The following is a 20678-nucleotide window of genomic DNA, read 5'->3' as shown; positions in this document are numbered from 1 at the left end:
TCTTTTAAAAACTGAAATGAATGAAAATATACTTATTATTATTCCTGTACTTAGAGAAGGAACTGGTTACACTACAATGGGAGCTATTTGTAGATTTTGGGCTTTCAAGAACACTGAATATACAAGTATAAAGAAAAAAGATAAAGTTCTACCTATTATTTCTTTAATATTGGTTTGGTTGATATCCCACTACCAGCTCTGTACGCTTAATTGAAATGGTTCATTTTAGCAATGGAGAACTAAAATGAACCAACTTACGTAATGCAGGGTGCTACGCCATCTCCTTGAGAAATACACTGCTCTGCCTCTTCTAATTGTGGGCATTCGCTTTCACTGCCAACAGGGAGCTGCTTAATGGTCCGCGATCTTGTACGATTCCCTTTAGGGGTTGTCATGTCAAAGCAGGTTTTGGAGCAGGGGGTCCATTCTGACCACTCTGACACCTGGCACTCCTTCGTGATCACACAGGACTGAAATGTGATGGGCAGCTTTTCCTGTTTGCAGAAGCTGTAATAACAGAGTGTTACAGTTTTTAGCACACACATCCACAGACAGTCGTGAGCTCCTACAGAAAAAAGCAATATCAGTGGCCATATGAAAGTCAGTAAATATTTTTAAAGCTGTTAAGTTTTACTCCACATTTATTTATGATCCTGAAAAGTTGGCCAAAAGGGCTTTTGGCAAAAGCAACTCAAACCAGACAAACAAGATTTTCTATAGTAAAAAATTACCAGTATTGCCGTATCTGTGATCAAAATATTGCCATGTCTGTGAATAACATTAAAATTGAAGTCTTCCTACATGTATAGAAGTATAACAGAGGAAATACATAATTTTTTCACTTCTTATCTTTTATTTTTAGGCGTACTCCTTCTTTCTCTTGGAACTGTGTTCCAAGTAAGGGATGACCAAAACCCAAGATGACTGTAATGGTTTTAATGTAATAAAACCGGGCTGAAACACCAATTAATGTAGGGGTTTTAGTATCAATTTTCTTTTTGTGGGAGGGAGAGATTAGGAGGAAAAAAAAACAAAGCAGGCTTAAGCTTAAAAAAATGAACAAAAATAGTTTTATTAACATACACTAAAAGAATGAAAGAAAGAAAAAAAAAGTTGAGAAAAAAAGAAAACTTAAACAGAATGACACTTTAAAACACGCTTCTCTCCTCTTACAAGCTATTAACTTTCTTATTGGACAATATAGAAAGACGCAACTTGGGATTTTCAGTCAGTTTCACTACTTAGACATAATCACTCATTACTTTAGGAGAAGAGTCTTTTTTATGAAGACGTTTGCCACAAGATAAAATAGTCCAGTGCTATCAATGTCACACATCTGCTGCCGCCTGGAGATTCAGCAGACTGTGATGTTCTATCAGCAAAGTTTCTCAGTGTATCTGGGGTATTATTTATGAATACTTCTTCTGATCTAAAATCAAATTTGTCTCAAAGGCTGAGACCTCCCTTTAACCCAGGAGCAGGGGTTTCAAAGTTCCCAAATAAATCTCAATTACATCAGTCCTTAATCTTTATTAGAATAGCATTCTACCCAAATAATACTAAGATGCTGCAAAGAACAGTTCATTTCTTCATAATTTACCTTAGAGAAGTCCAGTTAAAAATGTCCACTTCTTCAATCCCATTCTAATATTATTAGTTCTTTCACTTCTCATCTAACTGACTTCATGTAGCATCTATTTCTATGTACTTTCTGGTTTTCTTTCTTCCTTCTCTCAAGGAAGAATTGTGCTTTACAAGTTCTATGTTCCTAGAAAAGGGTTAAATCTGTTCTGGCTTGCAAAAACCATGCAAGGCTGCAGGAGCTGAAGAAAATACAAAGCTGTGCTGATGGAAGAAAACTGGTAAATGTCCTTTTTTCCACCCCTCGGTCTCATCTAGGGCGGTCTAGCTCAAAGTTGTTACAGAGCTGCAGGCTTGCTTTCTCCGCTGCCAGCGGTGATTAAGCTGGGCCATGTTTTGGCCCCTTCTGCCGTGGTCTGAGCCCCGCACCGCCGAGCTGCCGCTGCCCCTCTCCCCTGCCAGCAGGCAAGGGAAAGGGGCTCAGCCGGCCCAGGCTCTCCCTGTGCGGGCAGCGGCCCTCAGACACCCACAGGCCCGGCCCGGCCCGGCCGCCCAAAAGGGCAGCAAGGCCCGACCCGAGGCAGCCCGCCACCTCCGATGTTACCTCATGGCTGATTTCCAAAGCGAGAGAGCGACTGATCTCCTGCAGTTAGTTTTAAATATCCTCTCCAAGGTCACATTGACATTTCCTATTGGTTAATTTAGCTGCCAATATCCTGGCTAGCTTTTTGATAGGTCCTTATTCTCCTCCCCAAACCACTCCACAGTTAGGCCAGGGAAAAATACCTCACATTTTTCTATAACTAGAAAACAAAATTGTGCCAACCCATGATAATGACTAAAGGTATTTTTGCAGAGAACAAAATACTCAATGTCATCTTCTCCTAATTTTCAGACTACAAATGATTTAGAAACACAATGGCAAAGATATTGAATGCTTGGTCACTAATAACTTACTTTAATAGTTGATATATTGCCACAGTGATGCCTCATGGTCTAAACAGGGAGTGATCTCTAATCTAAAGTGAAGTTTTCCCTGCTACTCACTTACTTCCTGTTCTATATGAGACCATAATTTAATTTCTATTTTCTATCTGGTTGTTTCATTCAGGTATTACATAGGTTGTCAGCAAGATTTTCTCCCTCTAAATCACGCTTCATTTTATAATCGAAGCAAATCTATAATCTAAGTAAAATAATCTACAATTTTATAATCTAAGTAAAAACTAACATTTCTATTTTAAAGTTTGATTCACAATGGAAAAATGAGAAATAGGGAACGTAAACTACAGTTAAATTGAACACAACTTTTATCTCCTTAATTACGATTACAACATAGATTTCTTTTTTTTTTTTTTTTTTTAATCCTGTCTGGGTTGGAATAAAAATCTGCCTTCTGAAACAGTTAAACAGACAGGAAAAATATTTACTGGTACTGCAAGTAGCACAATGAAATTCTCTGTTTAATACCAGTCTTATAAACTACAACAAAGGCTTGGGTTTTTTCCCTTCAAAAGAACACAAAATAACACAGAAAAAATAATATTTACAAGGATTTCACTGCTACACAAAATTTGGCCTACCCATATATCCAACATAATTTTCAACTTCTATTTAAAAAAAATTGTAATAGAATTAGGAGTACTTCATGATACTGAGAGATTTTAAAAGACAGTAAATGAAAGCATTATATGCACAAGAAACAGACCAATTCTACATCTTGCTAGCAGAAGATCCTGGTTGTGGAGACCATGTCAGCATGTCCAAAAAGAGGTTGACAAATCTGTGAGCCATCAACCCTAATACATTTACTTTGAATATTGGAGAAATACAAAATAAATGGACCACAAAAGACAGTCAGGTGTCATATTTTTGGTCTTTAAATTGCATCTCCCTCTACCACTGGAGACATTAAGGTAGAGACACTGCTGGGCTTGACAGACCATGGGGATTACTCAGTAGGAGTTTTCTAATGTTCGTATTATGTCAAACATAGTGGTGATGGGGAAACCCTAACATATGACGGTCGACTTTTATTCTACTTTAGGACAAGAAATACATCCTGTTTGTGAAGAAAGACACTCAGAGCTTTTGAGAAAATTGTTATTTAATAATGGGCTTTTTCATCTACATGTAGCCCCACCTACATAGGAGTGTGGTACTATCAAAATCAATAGATCAGTTTCTGTACCTTTGACAAAACATTTAGACCCAAAGACACATTTTAATGACAGGAGAAAAGATACATTCCTTACGGTTTCTAACACGGGCAGTATTCGCAAATTGTTTTGTAGAACTGATGAAGTATCTGCCCCTTCCAAGTTCCTGTCCAATGTGACACCTCTGAGGCCAGAGTAAACCAATTTCTTCACATGCACTGTGATGAGGGCTGAGTTTAACAATAGATACATACTGCCAGGGAACATGCACAAAATTGCCATCACAATGTAGCTTTGGCAAGGAGGGAAGAGGTGAGTTAATGGGGGTAACAGTCCATGGGCTTTGCATCTGTTTCAAAACTTATTTGGGAGAAGTGTTACATGAGAAAGGCTAATGTTTGTTACTAATTACTTCCATATGTGGGCATGAATAAGACCCAAACAGAACTGTACCATGTTGAGAACTCCATTGTTTATTTATGATCCTTAACAAAAATAAAACAATAGAGTTAAAGGATGCCTCACTTCAAATGCTTACTTGTAAAATAAAATAATTTAAAATTCAATAAACAAGGAAGTTCTTGTAATCAGAACACAAATATTACTAGGGAGACAAGCAAGAGGTAAAGTGAGCTATCTATTTATTTCCATACTTGCTTACTAAACCCATGCACCACTTGCAGTACTATATAAACACCAAGACGAAACTGATACTGTAAGTCACCACTGCACAACCTCTTTTCTGTTATGCATGCTGTCATTGTTTTATGAGAGGGCAGAGATAATTAGTATTAGAAAAAGAAGAGCTGCACAAGCAAATTAGACGCTGTTTGTTCTTTTAACACTTGTTCTTCTTTGAGCAAGTTAGAGAAACAGTGAGAGCTAGCTAGAAATTGCCACTATAAAGAGTTTCCCTTCATATTGCAGGCAGAAGAAGAATATGTGTTGTACTCTAACCAAGTAAGGAAGGGAAAAATCACATAATTCAAACTTTATTTTACCAGAAGAAACAAGCAGACTGATTCTAAATCAAAACCTGGGAATGTATTTGTTAAACAAAATACTTTCTTCTGTGTTTGGTACCTAATGTTACAGATTTGTTCTCCATAAATAACTGAAAGCAAAGTTTACTTTCATGTAACGCTCTCTGCACTTTATGACAGATTTATGTGTCTTGTTTAGACATGCAGACTTGGGGGTGAATCTTCTCAAAAGCTAAAATGCAAGTAACACAACAGAAAATAAAACTAGATAATTAACATTCATTTCATGATACCACCCAACTCACTAGAAGCTCTGCACCATACATCTCCAAGCCCTTGACTAATGTCGAAGTACACATTATATGCAAAGTTAACAATTCAAGAAACACAGGGAGGACACAAACAGGTCCTCACTATCAACCCATACAGTTGTGTCCAGATAATTGCTTGGAAAGCTCAAAGAGAAGCATGAATTACATAAAAATGCTGTTAAAAGTCCACAGAGCAGATTGGATACAAGAAGTAGCAGCATAGGGGTAACATGTAAAGTCTGCAGCATCTTGCTCTCAATCCAGTGAATATATTCAAAGAACAATGCCCCAAGTTTTTTTGCATGGAAGAAGGAATTACACAAGTTGAATTAAAGTTGTGGTAAAAGAAAGTACCATTTCAGACAACAGTTAGATATAGTGGGGAAATGAAACTTAGGGTATAAAAGTACTTAAGTGACAGGATGGAAAGAGAGAGCAATCCCAAACAAAACAAAATATCACAGGGGATGAATGGTCCCTATTGCTATTAAGTCAACAATAAACCCATTCCTGACCTCAAAGACATAGATTAGACAAAAGAAGTAAAGAAAAAGGCAATGCTGGTTCAAAGGACAACCTAGAGAACATAATTACTGCTCAACCTCTTCTGAAGACATATGGTCAAGAATTTGTGTCTACTCACGTCCCTCAAGAATTTGTCTCTACTCACGTTCCGCAGCCTCATTTGTGCTTCTGCAGCAATAAATAAAAACTAAATATCACTTAAGAATTAAAGATAGGAAGGTTACACCTAGGGATTTCAAAGTAATGTATGGGATAATTAAGGCTAAAGACATGGGGCTGACACATAAGCCTGGAGCAAATTACACCACAATACCTGTGTACAAATGATCAAGTTGTGCAGTTGAAAAAACTCACTTCAGTCAAAAATTAGCTTTGAAAAAAATTAGATTAGTCAAAAGAAAAAAAAAATCTTTCTGAGGTATCCTAAAGATCTATTAGAGAATGAAAAATACTTTTGCAACTTTAAAAAATCAGGAAACTTGATTTAATATGCCAATGACCAGTATGAGGGTTTACAATCTGTCTCAAAAGTTGTCTTTTAAGTTATGTAGCAAAGTCATGGATGAGAATTGGAATTTCCTCCTCTACAAATTCAACTAGACAAGAAATGGGATTTTCTGATAAATTTTTGCAATAGATAAAGCTGTGCATACTGCATTCATGAAGCCAAATGCATGACGGTAAGACTAATCTCTAAATTCATGCAAGATGAATTAAAAAAATGAATATATTTTAAGCTAGGCAACAGGACTCTGCTCCTTGAGCATACTCCATACACAACTTGTACAACTAAGAGATATTCTGTTTTTGATGGTGTCTCCTCCATATCAGACTGGACTAGTAATTAAAAAGAAGGATTAATGAGAAAAGATGAAGAGCAGCATCAGAATCGCTGGGAGGTTCTATTACCTAACTAATAATATATGCAGTCAGAAACCTGCCTTGGCAGTAGCAAATAGAGGGCAAAAACGGAAAGATATCAAGTACTCAGTCACACTATCCCAACATATGCTCTGGCTCTCCAGCAAATTATGCTTTACACACTTTTGGAACACAAGCTGAATCTTTGCCCTGAAGAGTTTAGAGTATTCACCTCCATGAACTATAAACGCATCCTAAAACTAGATAAGATTTAGGTATGTACATCATCTTAGAAACAATGCATTACACACCTATTTTACTGGTTATTTTTGCATTAAAAGTGTTCAGTTAATTTCATTTTCTGACTTCAGGCCTTGCATAACTGTATTTGCTTTCTCTGTGGCATTTTTGAGCTTACACACTTCTATCTTTCTTTTCTCTACTTAGGTCCAAGAGTCCTCTTTCACTTGGTCCTGTTTTATTTGAACACAGTTATATCCTGCAACTACACATCCTTTCTACCCTATGTGCAACTTTGAGATGAAAACTGGTCTGGATTTCAGGACTGTTCAATATTCATGCTGAGGACACTCCTAAAATATCTGCACATTACTACATCTTGACAACCTATAAGTTAATGGAAATAGGAGTCACAAACACAAGGTATTAAGGAGACACCATTTTGAAGTTTGATTTTGTGCTTTTCCTATTACACTGATTTTCATGCTCAAGTGTGATGAAGCAACAATGTGAGGTTTGTAATTTAAATCTAAAGTTGAACAGTGAAGAACATGTTCTTTACTGTAAATTCAATTAAGTCACTCAGTACTGATATTTAACAAGAACTGCTATTTATTGTTTTTTACTATCATGTAAAGTAATGGATCCCAACTGGCAAGGTCAATGCGAGATAAATACTCTCTTCAATAACTTTTGTCTGCATTATTTTGCCTCTATTCTTTCACCATTATCAACATTCAACTTTGGTTTTCCCTTTATCCATGTTCAGCTTTGATTTTCATTAATGAAATTTTCACAGTTACTATTCCTTACTTCATTCACTATACTCATTCCCACAGAATTCTGATATATTTGTTTTTTCTCTAGTTGATTTTCCATTTGATTACATACAGAGATTTCCATTATTCTGAAATGAATAACATGGCTACGGTTCAGGAGATTGATGCCAACATAAACTCCTGCACTCAGGAGGAACAAAAGACAGGGCTTTGACTGAAAAGGACTTAAATTAAATCTTTCATTTCTTTTAAATTGAAAACTGTGACTTTTTAATCCTGGTTGACTATTCAATGTAGTGGTGGATTATGTCCACGGGGTATTGGCTCCTGTCACTCTAGACTTCCTTGTAGGTGTACCTACAGATCTGCCCAGTTGCTCCAGTCCTGGTGCGAGTGACTGATGCTCACCCCTGATGTGGAAAGCAGACACCCCCATATCAGAGAGTTCAGCACAGCTGGCAATATTACGAGACACTCAACAGACATCTATATTGTCAGACACCACACACAAAACCTAGGGAAAAATGACATTCTTCCTCCTCTTGACTCTCTCATATTAAATAGTGTCACAGTGATGAGATACCACATGCCCTTCAAGATAGGGAAATGTGGAGTCAGAACCTGTTCTATCTTCCCACCTTTTGGGAAGGAACTTCATTATTCTTTTGCAGTTCTGCTTGCACTGTCAAAAGCAAAACCCCAACAACATAATCCAATTGTATTTTGAACAAACAAGACTGAATGAATGAATTAAAAACTTTACAGGACTGAAGAAGATGCAACCTAAAACTAGGCTATCTGCCTGGAAGAAACACATACTGAGTATCATAAGAGGAGGTTCAGCAGTTCAGCAGAAAAAGGTAGCTGCTTCTGAAGGTTTCAGATCAAAGGACAATCAACATTCTAAGGAATTCCAAACCACTTTAATAGGTTTTTAAAAAGCTTAATCTAAATAAGAAGGAAGAAGAGCAAGGACCACCTGGAAGATTAAAAACAAAACAAAACAAAACAATGAAAAAAGCCCACAGTGGCAAAATAATTTAACCATTTCCTAGGCACATAGTCCTACACACCATCAGGCATCTCCCACAATCAACTACATCATCACGAACCATGAGATTTTCTCTTGAATTCTTGCTGATCTCATGAAATATTACTTCACTGAATACCACCAGAAAATAGTTTACAACCTTTTCCACCAGCCACAAGATGAGAACTGCTGACATACAAGCCCACTTCACCAAACAAATTTATCTGCAGAAAGACTTGGAACAATAACTAATTACTTACAGAACACCAAAATTACATGTTAGTTTAGCACTTAAAAACCAGAATTACACACATACACAAATAAACAGAAGCAGGCTTGTAAAAGGCTGCCATTTTTGATTGAAGGACAAACTAAAAGTAGAGGAATCTTTTGGGAAAGAGTCAGAAAGTAATTTTGGTTTTGAAAATAATGATTGTAAATCACATTAAAATAAGCCACAAAGCTGGGCAGCATCCTTACAAGACAATCTACAGGCATGCAGGAACATTGGCCCAGCTCCCAAAGAATCCTCAAGGGAAAAAAAGAGAATTTAAAACAGGAGCTGAGTACAGGCATATTTTACTTTTCCCAGTGGAGAGAATATCAGCAGTTTATTTAAAACTTCCTTAAATCTCAGTAAATTCCTAAAAGACTAGAGACTATAAGAAACAGTTTCCAAAGACCACATGCGCTTCTTATAATTCCAACCTTACAGTGAAGGAAGGGGTAAAATCTGTACCACACCATTCATTAGCATCACATCCTAGAAAAGCTCAGGCTTAAACTGCTGGGAAATCTGATGACCCATGGGCAGACCCACAGCCTAGATGTTCACACCCTTAACAGAACTTCCTCACAGAAATAATCTGGTTAGGTCAGAAGGTCAAATCAACCTTTGAAACAGAAGGACCCATGTGTGCAATTTTCTACTGCAACTTTGAATGATCACACTCATGGGCAGGAAGCTGGAGGGAACACAGCAGTATTTATGCTGAATATTAATCCTTTGTGTTATCTGGAATTAAATCCAGATCTTAATATTGCATATGGACCATCTCCTTGCTCTTTATTTGACCACCATGGAACCTTAAGAGATACTCAGGATGACTAAGACAGATTTTGGAATTATGGGTACAAGAATCAAGCACAATGTCCTGATGTGCTGCGAAAAGCTATTTATTTTCCATGCAGTGTTCTCCTCAGAGGTCATACAGCTTGTTGGATGGGTTAACCTCTGAAGTAAAATAATCAAATTAACCCTATGCTATTCTTGGACCATAGCTGAATTTTGAGAGAGACTGTGATAAATATTTGGCCTAAAGAACAAAAGGGTGTTTTCTCATAAATAAAATCAAATTTAAAAAAAAAAAAAAAATCCATATAATGTGCAGGTACTAGACAGCAGCAATAATAATAGAGATACTTTAAATCCAGAGCTTAAATAACCCCCATAAGCTACTCTAAAGATATAAAATGTCATTTGTAAATTCTAGTCATCATTGAGAGGTTCAGTTTATGGTTGGGAAAAACTCGTTTCTTTAACTAAGTCAGTGAAAACACAGTGCCTGTAATTTTTCCTGCTAAAAAATTACATCGTCCTCATTAATTTTCCATACAGCTGCACTGTTTAGTATTGGTCATCTCGTACATTGTTCTGAGAAACTGTTAGTACCTCCCGGTATAATGGGCCATTATAATCACACAAACAACGAGTTCACTTCTATTCATTTACAATTCCAATACTGTCCACCTAAGTGTTTTTCACAAGACTACTTTCCCATGATCCTTTCACAAGTTTAACTAATTCTGCCAAACAATTTTGAAATAAACAAAACCACTCAGACTTTCTACACTACAGGAGAAGATAGAGATTACATACAACTACTGTGTCAAGAGAAAGAGAAACTACTGTATTCAAGAGAAAATACATTGGCTAATACGGGCAAAGCAACAAGGGGTGCTACTATTCCCAAAGAAGTGTCAACAACAGCTGCTGTGGGGCTGTTGCAGATACCAGGAGTGTCTGAGGAGATGAGAAAGCAAAAGTGTTCAGTGAGAGTGCTATCTTTCACAATCCAGTGATACAGCGACATGCATTCACATCTCATGCTACAGATGATTTTGAAATTCTTTGGCAAGAATTTACAGAGATGACTTAAAGCTTTAGGGAGGAATTTCCCTTTGTCAGTGGGAATTTTCACTACATTAATTAGAATTTGCTTTGACCCAAAATAACAGCTTAAAATAACAGATTCACAAGCAATGAAAATATAAATAAATTGCCAAACTTTGTGCATAAAAAAAGGCAATATTAACATTAAGATATTAAGAAATATATTACTGAAAATTATATTACTGCTATTAGTTGTGTTTCAGGCATTAGTTTAGATTTGGCCTCTGTATTGATGATTAGATTTGGCAGTATCACTGGCCCCATCACATTGTCCAGAATTCGGAAAAATGGTCAGTATTAGGAGGTGAGCCACACATTTTATTTCCAGTGGGACCGCTGAAAGTTAGGCACTGAAGTAGCCAACCCTGCTGTTCTGGGGAGTTTTGACTTCTGTGTGTGAGTCCTGTGCATTTCCACCTTGAGGGACAATATGTCCCAGGAGGATGCTCATTTCACCTGCTCCCATACCATAACATTATTAAGCTGATTGGGAAAACAAGGGCATACTTAGTCCCAGATTATGCTTAGCAGTTTCATTAAAAAAACAAAACTAAACCAAACCAAAACCCAAATTAAATCTAAAAAAGTAATAGATTCTAGTTTTCTCCCTATGGGACTCTTTACAGATTATGACATAATACCAATATAGGAAATGCAAAATCTAGAATAATGCTCCTTGATTAACATTTATTTATTTTGTCACACTGAGGTCAATTAACATGAACTGACAACAAGGCAGAAAACATGCATAAAAGTACAATGTAGGAGAATCTTCATTAAAGATCTCAGTGCTTAATTCAATTTACCACCGTGCAACATAATCTCTTGCAAGATTGAAGCTGAAAATTCAACACTGCATTCATTGAAGGAAATCATTTATTCATTCATAGGATTTATTGCCACAAGAGATTATCAGAACATGGAGTACAACCCTCATTACATTATAGCCTATTATATTTTGCTAAGGAAGTCAACTACATGTATTTGAATAAAAACTGTGTATGACAAAGGCACCCAATCTTGATGCTTTGCACAGAAATACATGAATGTCATACATCTAGATGACAGAACAACTGCCCACTATATGAAAGGAGTTAAAATATGGTGTGAAAAAAGGAATCATTCATTGCTGTCTCAATTATTCAGCACGGTATGTAAGTTTCCATCTTAAATCTAGATTTGGGCATGGTATGTCAAACGTGTAGCAATACTGACAAGACACTGTCAAAACAGCAGCCTCAGTAAGATGACAGAGCAGGTATTTAGAACAGAAAGGAACACACATTGAATAATATTATGCATATCCACAGAAATAACTGTCTCCACCAAAATCTCATTAAAAAACAAGAGGATGCTTCTACTTTAAAATTTGTGGAAATTCTAAAGGCACAGTGGAAAATGATAGGAAAGCAATATGTTTGCATCCTGTTTCTCTTATAATAGTTTACATTTTTATTATCCCAATGCACCTGAAAATTAACCCTGTAAATTTTAGTTATCAATAGGTTTTTTATCCAAGGTTACCTTCTTCTTCCCTCTTCTCCATTTGTTACCAGAATATGCTCTAAATAATTACACATTAATGAAACAAGATTACTGTATATAGCTCATTATCCAAATTTGTGATATTTACAGGTGCTGTGTTAGTGAACCACTTATGGCTTTTAAATCCCCACAGTATGGTGAGCTTGGAGGCTTCCTCTAAAAGCAGTAGGGCTACCTTTGCAGTAACATAAAAAGCAGGGGCAGACATACGTGCTCTCATCTGGTCCTCAGTGACAAACAAAAGGTTGATTATGGTCCTTCATCTCCACAACCCATCCTCTCTGCATTTCTACCTCCCTCACCTTTCTGCAGCCCATCTCCTTAAAGTTACTGTGCCTTAACCACTGCCACCTTCACACATACTCACCCTTCTGCCTGTTGCCTCATGGAGCGGCTCAGAGAAGTACAGACAATCTCTTAAGGTTTATTCTAATGTATCCAGGGATACATTACAGGGTCCAGCAAACTGCGCCGCTGCATTATATGTCTGAATCTTTTTTCTGTTTGCTGACAGCATATTCCTCTGGGTGACTTGTCTGCTTTCCAAATCAATGGCATAAATAAAGCAACAGGCTTATGATGGTTTGGCTTGGATTTTTTTTTCCCCCTTCCTTCACACAGTTCATAATTTATAGGAGTGAAAGTCCATAAAGTGAATGCAGACATTTGTTTTATGATTTGGAATGGTAGCATTGGGTTAAGCGGTTTCAGGTCCTGGAAAGGAAAACAAAGCTAAAATGCCATTCTAGAGGAGGAGATTGTCTCTCCTTGTTGATCCTGACAGTATCTTGAGTATTATTTGCTCATTTGTCTAAATACTCAATAGGCCGTTCCCTCATTCCTTCATTTTTGGCTATTCAGCTTTACACCAGTGGCCAGTAGTAAACATTGTGACTCTGCTTTAAGCAGATACACATCTTTGTGAAGTTAAGATGAAATATGAAGCACTACATATGCCCAACATCAGCAAGACAATTCAATAATTTTCATCCTACTGTTATCCCTCATGTCTCAACTCTAGTATTGGAATAAATAAAAGCTCAAACTCTCCAAAACTTGAAATTTAGTAAAGCACTGCAATGAGATCATTATGAAAACTTCCAAAAGAAGTAAATTTGTTACAAGATGTGGATATCATTTTTTAGATATTTAATGAATGCACAGAATCAGTGAGGAAGATTAAAATAATTAAAAATAATTAATTTCTCAGATGAACAGAGGTGAAACAAGTCAAAGATGATCATATGATCAAATGAATTTGGGCTAGGACAATCTGCTAAATAAGTGGTTGGCATGTCTTAAATTTTGGATTCTTTTCTGTCCCTTCATTTTATTCCAGATTGTAATTGCATATGGTTACATTCTAACAAAGAAATAAAAGCTCTGAATATTTATAAAAATTCTACTGTTTTTTCTTGAATTCTCACTTCAGGTCATTCAGGTCACCAATAATATTCATCTTCACATACAAGTCTCTTCCACAGTGGTGCTGCCAAGAGAATATTAACCAGTTATGGGGATTGCAACCAGAGCTGGTAGGGATGGTTTCCTACGTGGTCTCCTCCAGTCTTCTCACCATTCAGAGATGTTTTGGTCCCAGACTAAGCAAGATAACAAGCCATATCATAATGATGTAGAAAAATAAAGGAAATAGTGCAAAAATTCCTGGGATTTTTTTTTTTTTTTTAAAGAGGCATTTATATCCTTGAAGAACTGCTTTAACTGCAGCCCCCTTTCCAGTCATTTGAGTTAAGTGACTCTTAGCAGTGACAGGCTGTCCCCACACTTATGGACCAGCTGCTTCAGGGGAACATGATGTGTTTTGTCACTGGATTTCAAATTCTTTGCTGAAGTGCAGAAACATATAGGTCAAAAAGAAACTCTAGTTATGTTCCATGTTCTTACAGTTATAAATGCCTGTGCTCAAGTCCTTCCAAACTTCCCAATCTAGTAGGGTCTCAAAAAAGCATTTCAGTAAAAAGGTTGTACTAATTAAAAACAGTTGGAAAAGGAAAAGGAAAAGGAAAAGAGGAAAAGGGGAAAGAGGAAAAGAGGAAAAGAGGAAAAAGGAAAACATTAAAAAAAAGTCTTTTCTTAGACTTGCACGATTTGTACAAACCAGCCAAACATTTTTGCTAAACTTTCCCACAAAAGTCTGCTCAGGAAGAAAATTATGGCAAAATGTTTGAGACACAACAGCAACAGAGTCTATATTACAACAGAAAATTATAGGCTCAACATGAGGCATAATCATCACAACTTATAATAGGACAAACAGATTTCCAACAAAAAACTAGGTTCTACATACATTTTATGTTTCTCTACCTTGCTAGTTCGTTGTCTAACTGCTCTCTTTGGTAAACCCCAATTTCACCAAAGAGGAAACATTTCAGACAATCAAGTATTGTCCTCTACACTAACAGCAGCACTGTCCAGATTTTGTTAGCTATCCAGAGAAGTAATTTTATAAGCCACTATTAATTACTGAATTTGTTTTTTCCTTCAACATTTCTATTTTTCAAATATTTTCAGTGCACCAGAATTTCAGATTAAGGAGAACATTAAGCAAACACCGGCTATGTGTAACACATACATTAATTGCAGAACAAGCAATGCAAAATGCGATATTTCATCCTTCACAGGAGACTATCTATTGTTCACTCAGCAATAAAGTGTATAAATTAAACTTTTGATTTTCTTGCTTCACCTCTCTTTACCACACCTGGTGTGCCGATATGTCAAGAGAATTTTGCCTTTTTGAAGTTTTGCTGACAGCGTTACAGAACCATTTTCTTTGTAGCACCTTCTGAAAGTTGTTCTTTTTTAAAACCCTTTTTATAATATAGCAATTTTGCTATCTCTGCAAAAAATATTACTTGCCAGAGGGTTTTTATTCTTCTTTCAGTCATGCTGCCAGGGGGCTGATTGTTTCTGATTGCTAAAGTCAAAATTCACTGAAAATGGACTATTTAAGCTGAAGAGCATTTCACATGAGAATGGCAGGTTTTCCAGTCACCTTACTTGTCTGTATTATTTAGTAACACAGTTACTATGTGATGGAGATTAGAAAATCATTTGAGCTGGCTGCATTGACACCCTGGGCAGAAAAACAATTCTATTGTTTCAGATTCTGGAGTGGCAGTCACAGAATAAAGCATTTGATTGCTTAGTGAAGGGTGCATCTTAAATTATGCAAATGGATATACAGGTGACGTACACTGGTCTCTAAAAGCTATGTTATCAGCATCAGAATTTCTCACATGAGTAATTTCGCCAAATTTTCTTGTTTATATTATGTAACCAGAAAAGAAAATTGTATATTAAAATTAACGTGAAGACTACTAGAAATCTTTTGTGTAATCAAAACATAAAATCTTATCAGATAGACATAAAATGCCCACTGCATCATTTTTATAATTTTCACCTCTTTGAAGAATTGATACTGCATTTTATTATCTATTGTTTCACTGCCTCAGGCAAGAGGGTTTCATTCACTTTCCTACACCAGCCTGAAATTGCACAAGACACTGAGGTATCTGAACTTAAGACAGTGCTGGTGATCTAAGTGAATTCAAGAGTGAGTGTAAAGATGATGAGTGAAGTATGCCACTGACTTCCAACTATACTTTCAATTTCTTTTACCATTTATCAGAGCTTTGGCATGACTGTGTCATTCCTCCCTTTTTTTCACTCAATAATTTTCTTAACCTTTCAAAAACGTTGGGTCTTTCAAAAAGAGTGCCCAGTTGTTATCTGATAGCTATTTATGTCTAACAAATTATTCCTTGTATTTAAAGGGTAATGATCTTCCTGGGCTAGGCACAGTATGGGCTGCATGATGGGAGGCTGGAAAAGGAAAGAGTAAAGGCAATTTGTTCTGTGCCAACAATGAGACTGTGCTGCAGCCAACATCTAGGACTGCCTGAGCTGCTGATTTGGGGATTTCTTGTGAAGACCTTCATTGAAGTGTGGATCAAAATCTTAAAGAACTGAAAAGACCTAGAAGAGACTGCAGAAAGACTATGCAGTCAGCTCTTCTTCCCTAATCAAGAGCTGCTCCAGGTATGTCATCACTGACATGCATTTTTCTAGCCTTTTCTTACAAACCTTTGAAAATGGAGGTGCCACACATGGCCCATGCAATTTTCTCCAGTCTCACTATTCCCAGTATTGAGAAGCCTAGCCTCATTCAGCACTGCTGTGATTTGCCCATTATTGTTTTTCCATTCTTCCTGTTGATGGGTTGTTACATACTCCTAGGCATTTCATTCACATTTTCACTCATATGTCCCTCCTGTAACTAAAAAACTGAAGCCTTTCAGTTCTTCCCTTAAGCCAGGGAACTTATAATTTTCCTGCTTCACTGCTGAACCATCTCTTGAAAGGAATTATACTAAAAAAAGAATGTCTTCTACACTTGAAAAAAAAAAAATTATTTGGTTTCTAATGGAAAGGGTGGAAGCAAATACATGTTCTGTGATAGAATGTTTAACCAGCACAACAAAAATTTTGAAGTAAAATACCTTGAAAGAAGTTCCTAAACACTAACACAGCAACAATGACTGTCAGTCTCATTCAGCAAGGTATCCTAGTCATTTCACAGCTGAAGTAAAATTGATTAATCAGGCATTGAACTAGAGGGCAGGAAACAGAATCACATCAAAGAGAGGAAGACAAGACTGAAAGAAGATTTTTGAGTTGAATAAAAACATTCTGGGGGACAGAAAAGAAATACCCGAGCTAGAAAGAGAATGCCAGATAAAACAAATCAAAAATAATACAGTTTTAGAAATGCATCCAGAAACCTGTGGAAATTATTATCGAAACACCTGTGATTCAAGCTCTTGAATAGTAAAATAAAAAATCAAGATATAAAAATAAATATCATAAAAAACCCAGGGCAGACAGCATAAAGGTGCAGATGGGAAAGAAAAAGAGGAGGTACACAGAATGAGTAATTTTTCTCCCTTTCAGAAATTTTGTCACTGTAGTGATTTCACGTTTGCCAAATTCTGGTTACCAAATTTAGTGTAGTGGTCCTAGTCTTTATTCTCTTTTTGTGGGAGAAAGATCAGGAGAAAAGCAAAGTAGGCTCAAGCTTAAAAAGAAACAGTTTTATTAACACACACTAAAAGAATGGGAAAAAAAAGTTGGGGAAAAAACTAAACCAAAACAGAATGAAACTCCAAAAACACTCTTCCCTCCCCCTACAAACTGTTAACTTTCCTACAAAACAACATAGAGAGACAAAACCTGAGATTTTCAGTCAAGTTTCACCATTTGAAAATAGTCTTTCACCAATCTTTAGGAGAAGAGTCTCTCTTAGAGTCATGGATCCCACTGACAACCTAGAACAGTTCTCTTGTGGGTTTTTTAACTGTCACAAAAACAGCCACCTGAGGAAACTTGCTTTTATGACCCCTCCCATTATCAGTTTCCCAAGCTGCTTATGGGTCATGGATCTTAGAATTTTGTATATTGGGGTGTCAGCTCTTAAAGATTAATAACTCCAAAGGCAAAGGATTTTTCATCTCAAGGAACAGAGATATCTTCACACTTCTTCACTGGCACAGATGGCTTCTCATCTCTACCTCTCTTCAAGCATCTTATAGGATTAACATCATTTAGTCTATCACAAACACCTTTGCTCAAATCCACACACAAATCTAAACAATCATCTCCTCAAATGCATATCTTTCCCATGATTTAAAGGGACAGTCTAAATACAGAGTTCCTTTCCATGGCTCAATAAGAAAACCAGCCTAAAATGGAATGGCAAATTTCTCAACCCTTGTCTCAATAGTCCTTTCATTCTCGCTCCACTGGCTTCATGCTGTTTCTTCTCTATGTTCACTCTGTCCTTTTCTCTCTCAGGGAAGGGTTAAGCCTTGGAAGCTTCAAGTTACCAGGAAAGGGTTAAACCTGCCCAGAGTATTTTTCTCTCTTGCTGCAGTTCATGGTGTTAGATTTTCAGGACCGCGCTGGTGAGGGGGGCAGAACTCACGCAGAAAGGTCAGAGATCAGAGGACCCGGGCAGTCCGGGATCAAGAAAACAGGCAGAATCATAAATGCCTTTTTTGCCCACCCCTCAGTGTAAATCGGGGCAGGCCCAGCCCAGGCAGGCCCGTGGCTGGTACCAGGGCCCGCCCGGCAGCGCCTGCCCAGTCCCGGCGCTGGCAGCAGCTGGGCCCGGAGGCACGGCCCGGCCAGGCCCGCTCCTCTGGGCCCGCCTCCGCCCGGCCCCGGCCGGGCCCGGGCTGCCGTACAACGCTACCCCTCTCCCTGGCCAGAGAAAAAAGGGCTGATCTGCAGGAAATCAGGGGTTTTTATATGGGTACTGCCCAAAGTTGCATTTGACCTTCTCAGTGGTCAAAACAGATGCCAATATATCAAACTAGCCTTCTGATAGGTCCCTGTCCTTTCTAAAGCATTTCCTCCACAACTAAAAAACCAAACTGTGCCAACCCACGACAGCCACAGAAATCAAGAAGGACAATATTTCATGCTCATCTATTTAAAAAAAATATACTGGAATGAGTAGCTGCTGCTTGCTCATGCATCCTTCTATCTTATTTCATACTTTTACTGTAAGTCTGACTCAGTCCAGTTTCCTGTTAGTCCTTGTGCCCAAAGCCTTAAAAGAAGTAACATCATTTATTTCAAAAACACTTGTTAGAGAGCAAATGCCTGCCTGAACCCACTGAAACAGAGCAGACATTTGACATTTACCTTCAAGCATTTGGGGGAAAGCTATTTAAGCAAACAGAGGCTAGGGACTGGCACAGCTTAACAGTGCACATGTATGTGATGCTTAGTATGATCACCAGCACAGTTTGCACGTTTCACATCACAGAAAACCCTTGAGTTTGATGATGGATGTTCAAGTGGAAATAGTGTGAGCCCCATTTTGAGATTTGGGCTTCTGTAAAAGAATACACTTACGCATGTTTTACTTTAAACAGATAAAAATTAAAGTATGCAAACATAAATGGTGATTACCTCAGAGCAGCAGTTTTCCCATTTCTGTGAGTACACGTGACCTGCCTTGTTTGGTACCCAATTTGTATGTCCCAGTATTTGTTCTCCTGTCTATTCTGCCTGTTACGATTCCTCTTTTTCTTAATTAATTCGCGAGCCTCGGGATCTCGAACTGCCTTTTCTCTGTCCTTTTCCTTGTCTTTGTTCTTCCCTCGTTTCCTTGCTTGCCTTATTTGTCTCGAGTGGGGCACCGAGCATGCACTCCATGGTCCCACGTTTAGGCTGTACAGGCTTTCTTCAACCGTGCACGGGCTGGACTGGCAGATCTGGAATTCGGTGAGGTTAGGGCAAGCTGACCCACCAAACTGTGGTGGAGCCACCACGTGTCGAGTCCGATGCTGAAGCCCATTGCCACAGGTCTTTGAGCATTCGGACCAGGGGGAGAATTCAGCCACGATGCAGTCCTGCCGGCACGGGATGAGGCACGCCTGCTCCTGCCGGGGCTTCGGCTCAAAGTACTCGCAGATGACATCTTCAGCTGGAACCCCGTTGGACTTCTGTATGCAGGTGATGTCCCTTGTCTGGATCCCTTCCTCCCCTCTGAGGCACTCCAGGGGTTTCTCGTGGCTACGGGAGAGGACAGGCCGGCACTGGTTCCAGCTGCCAATCTGCCAGTCGTACAGCTCCTTGTGCCAGTCACAGACACGGAAACAGCTCTGCTGGTTGTCCGGCCGCTCTGGCTGCTTGCAGTTCGTGGGCAGCGTGGTCCAGCCCTCCACGTGGGCACACCACACCGCTCGTGTCTGGATGCCTCCTGGACCGCATTCATCTCCCATGCATCTCCCCCATGGACCTGGAAAACAAGAGAAGACGCTAACATTGCACACTTAAGTTATTTCTCTGCCATATCAAAAAGGCAAGCTCACAATATTTCCTGTATGTCTAAGAATTTCATCCTTGGAGAAACTTTTTTTTGAAAATACAAGCATGGGATTACTCTTCATCTACTGTATGCATCTGCAATTTTTATAATTACAGATACATTTCACTTTTTATTCCAGACAAACTGAATATTTAATATTGAATAATTCCTGGACATACACATGAATTAATCACATTAGAGAACTATAAACTAAGCAATCACATTCACAACTTAGTTTTTGCTGCCAACGCAGGAGCCAAACTTCTTCCCTTGAAAGCATGAATTGGATCTCTCTCATCCACTTGAAAAACCTTTCCTGGACTGTTTAATTATTTTTCTTCACATTTTTATTGCACTACACTTTATACCTTGATGTCAATTAATATTGTGTTCTCTTCCTTCTACACTGCAAACAAAAATGAGAACAATTACACAACACATTTTGAAAAACAGTGATGATTTCAAGTAGACCACTTCTAGTCTTTCCTGTATTATAACCAAAAAAAAAAAAAAAAAAAAAAATCCACTTTAAAAGTGTTTGTTCCACACAATCTGTGATATTGTTATAGAATAAATAAACCTTGAAGACAG

At 37.9% G+C, this 20678-nt stretch overlaps 1 protein-coding gene across 1 annotated transcript in view; it reads right to left on the bottom strand.

The window, feature by feature from the left end:
* THSD7A (thrombospondin type 1 domain containing 7A) overlaps nt 1-20678 on the bottom strand; it is a 275932-nt gene that overhangs the window by 101375 nt on the left and 153879 nt on the right. The window contains exons 4-5 of the mRNA XM_058421741.1: nt 19187-20018; nt 259-507 (exon numbers count right to left, since the gene is read on the bottom strand). Coding sequence (XP_058277724.1) covers nt 259-507; nt 19187-20018 — 1081 coding nt within the window. The remainder of the gene's footprint in view (nt 1-258; nt 508-19186; nt 20019-20678) is intronic.

This window comes from Hirundo rustica, chromosome 1 (genome assembly GCF_015227805.2).
Source record: "Hirundo rustica isolate bHirRus1 chromosome 1, bHirRus1.pri.v3, whole genome shotgun sequence".
NCBI classification, from domain to species: domain Eukaryota; kingdom Metazoa; phylum Chordata; class Aves; order Passeriformes; family Hirundinidae; genus Hirundo; species Hirundo rustica.
The sequence above is the reverse complement of the archived record's forward strand: the minus strand, read 5'-3'. Positions and strand labels throughout refer to the sequence as shown.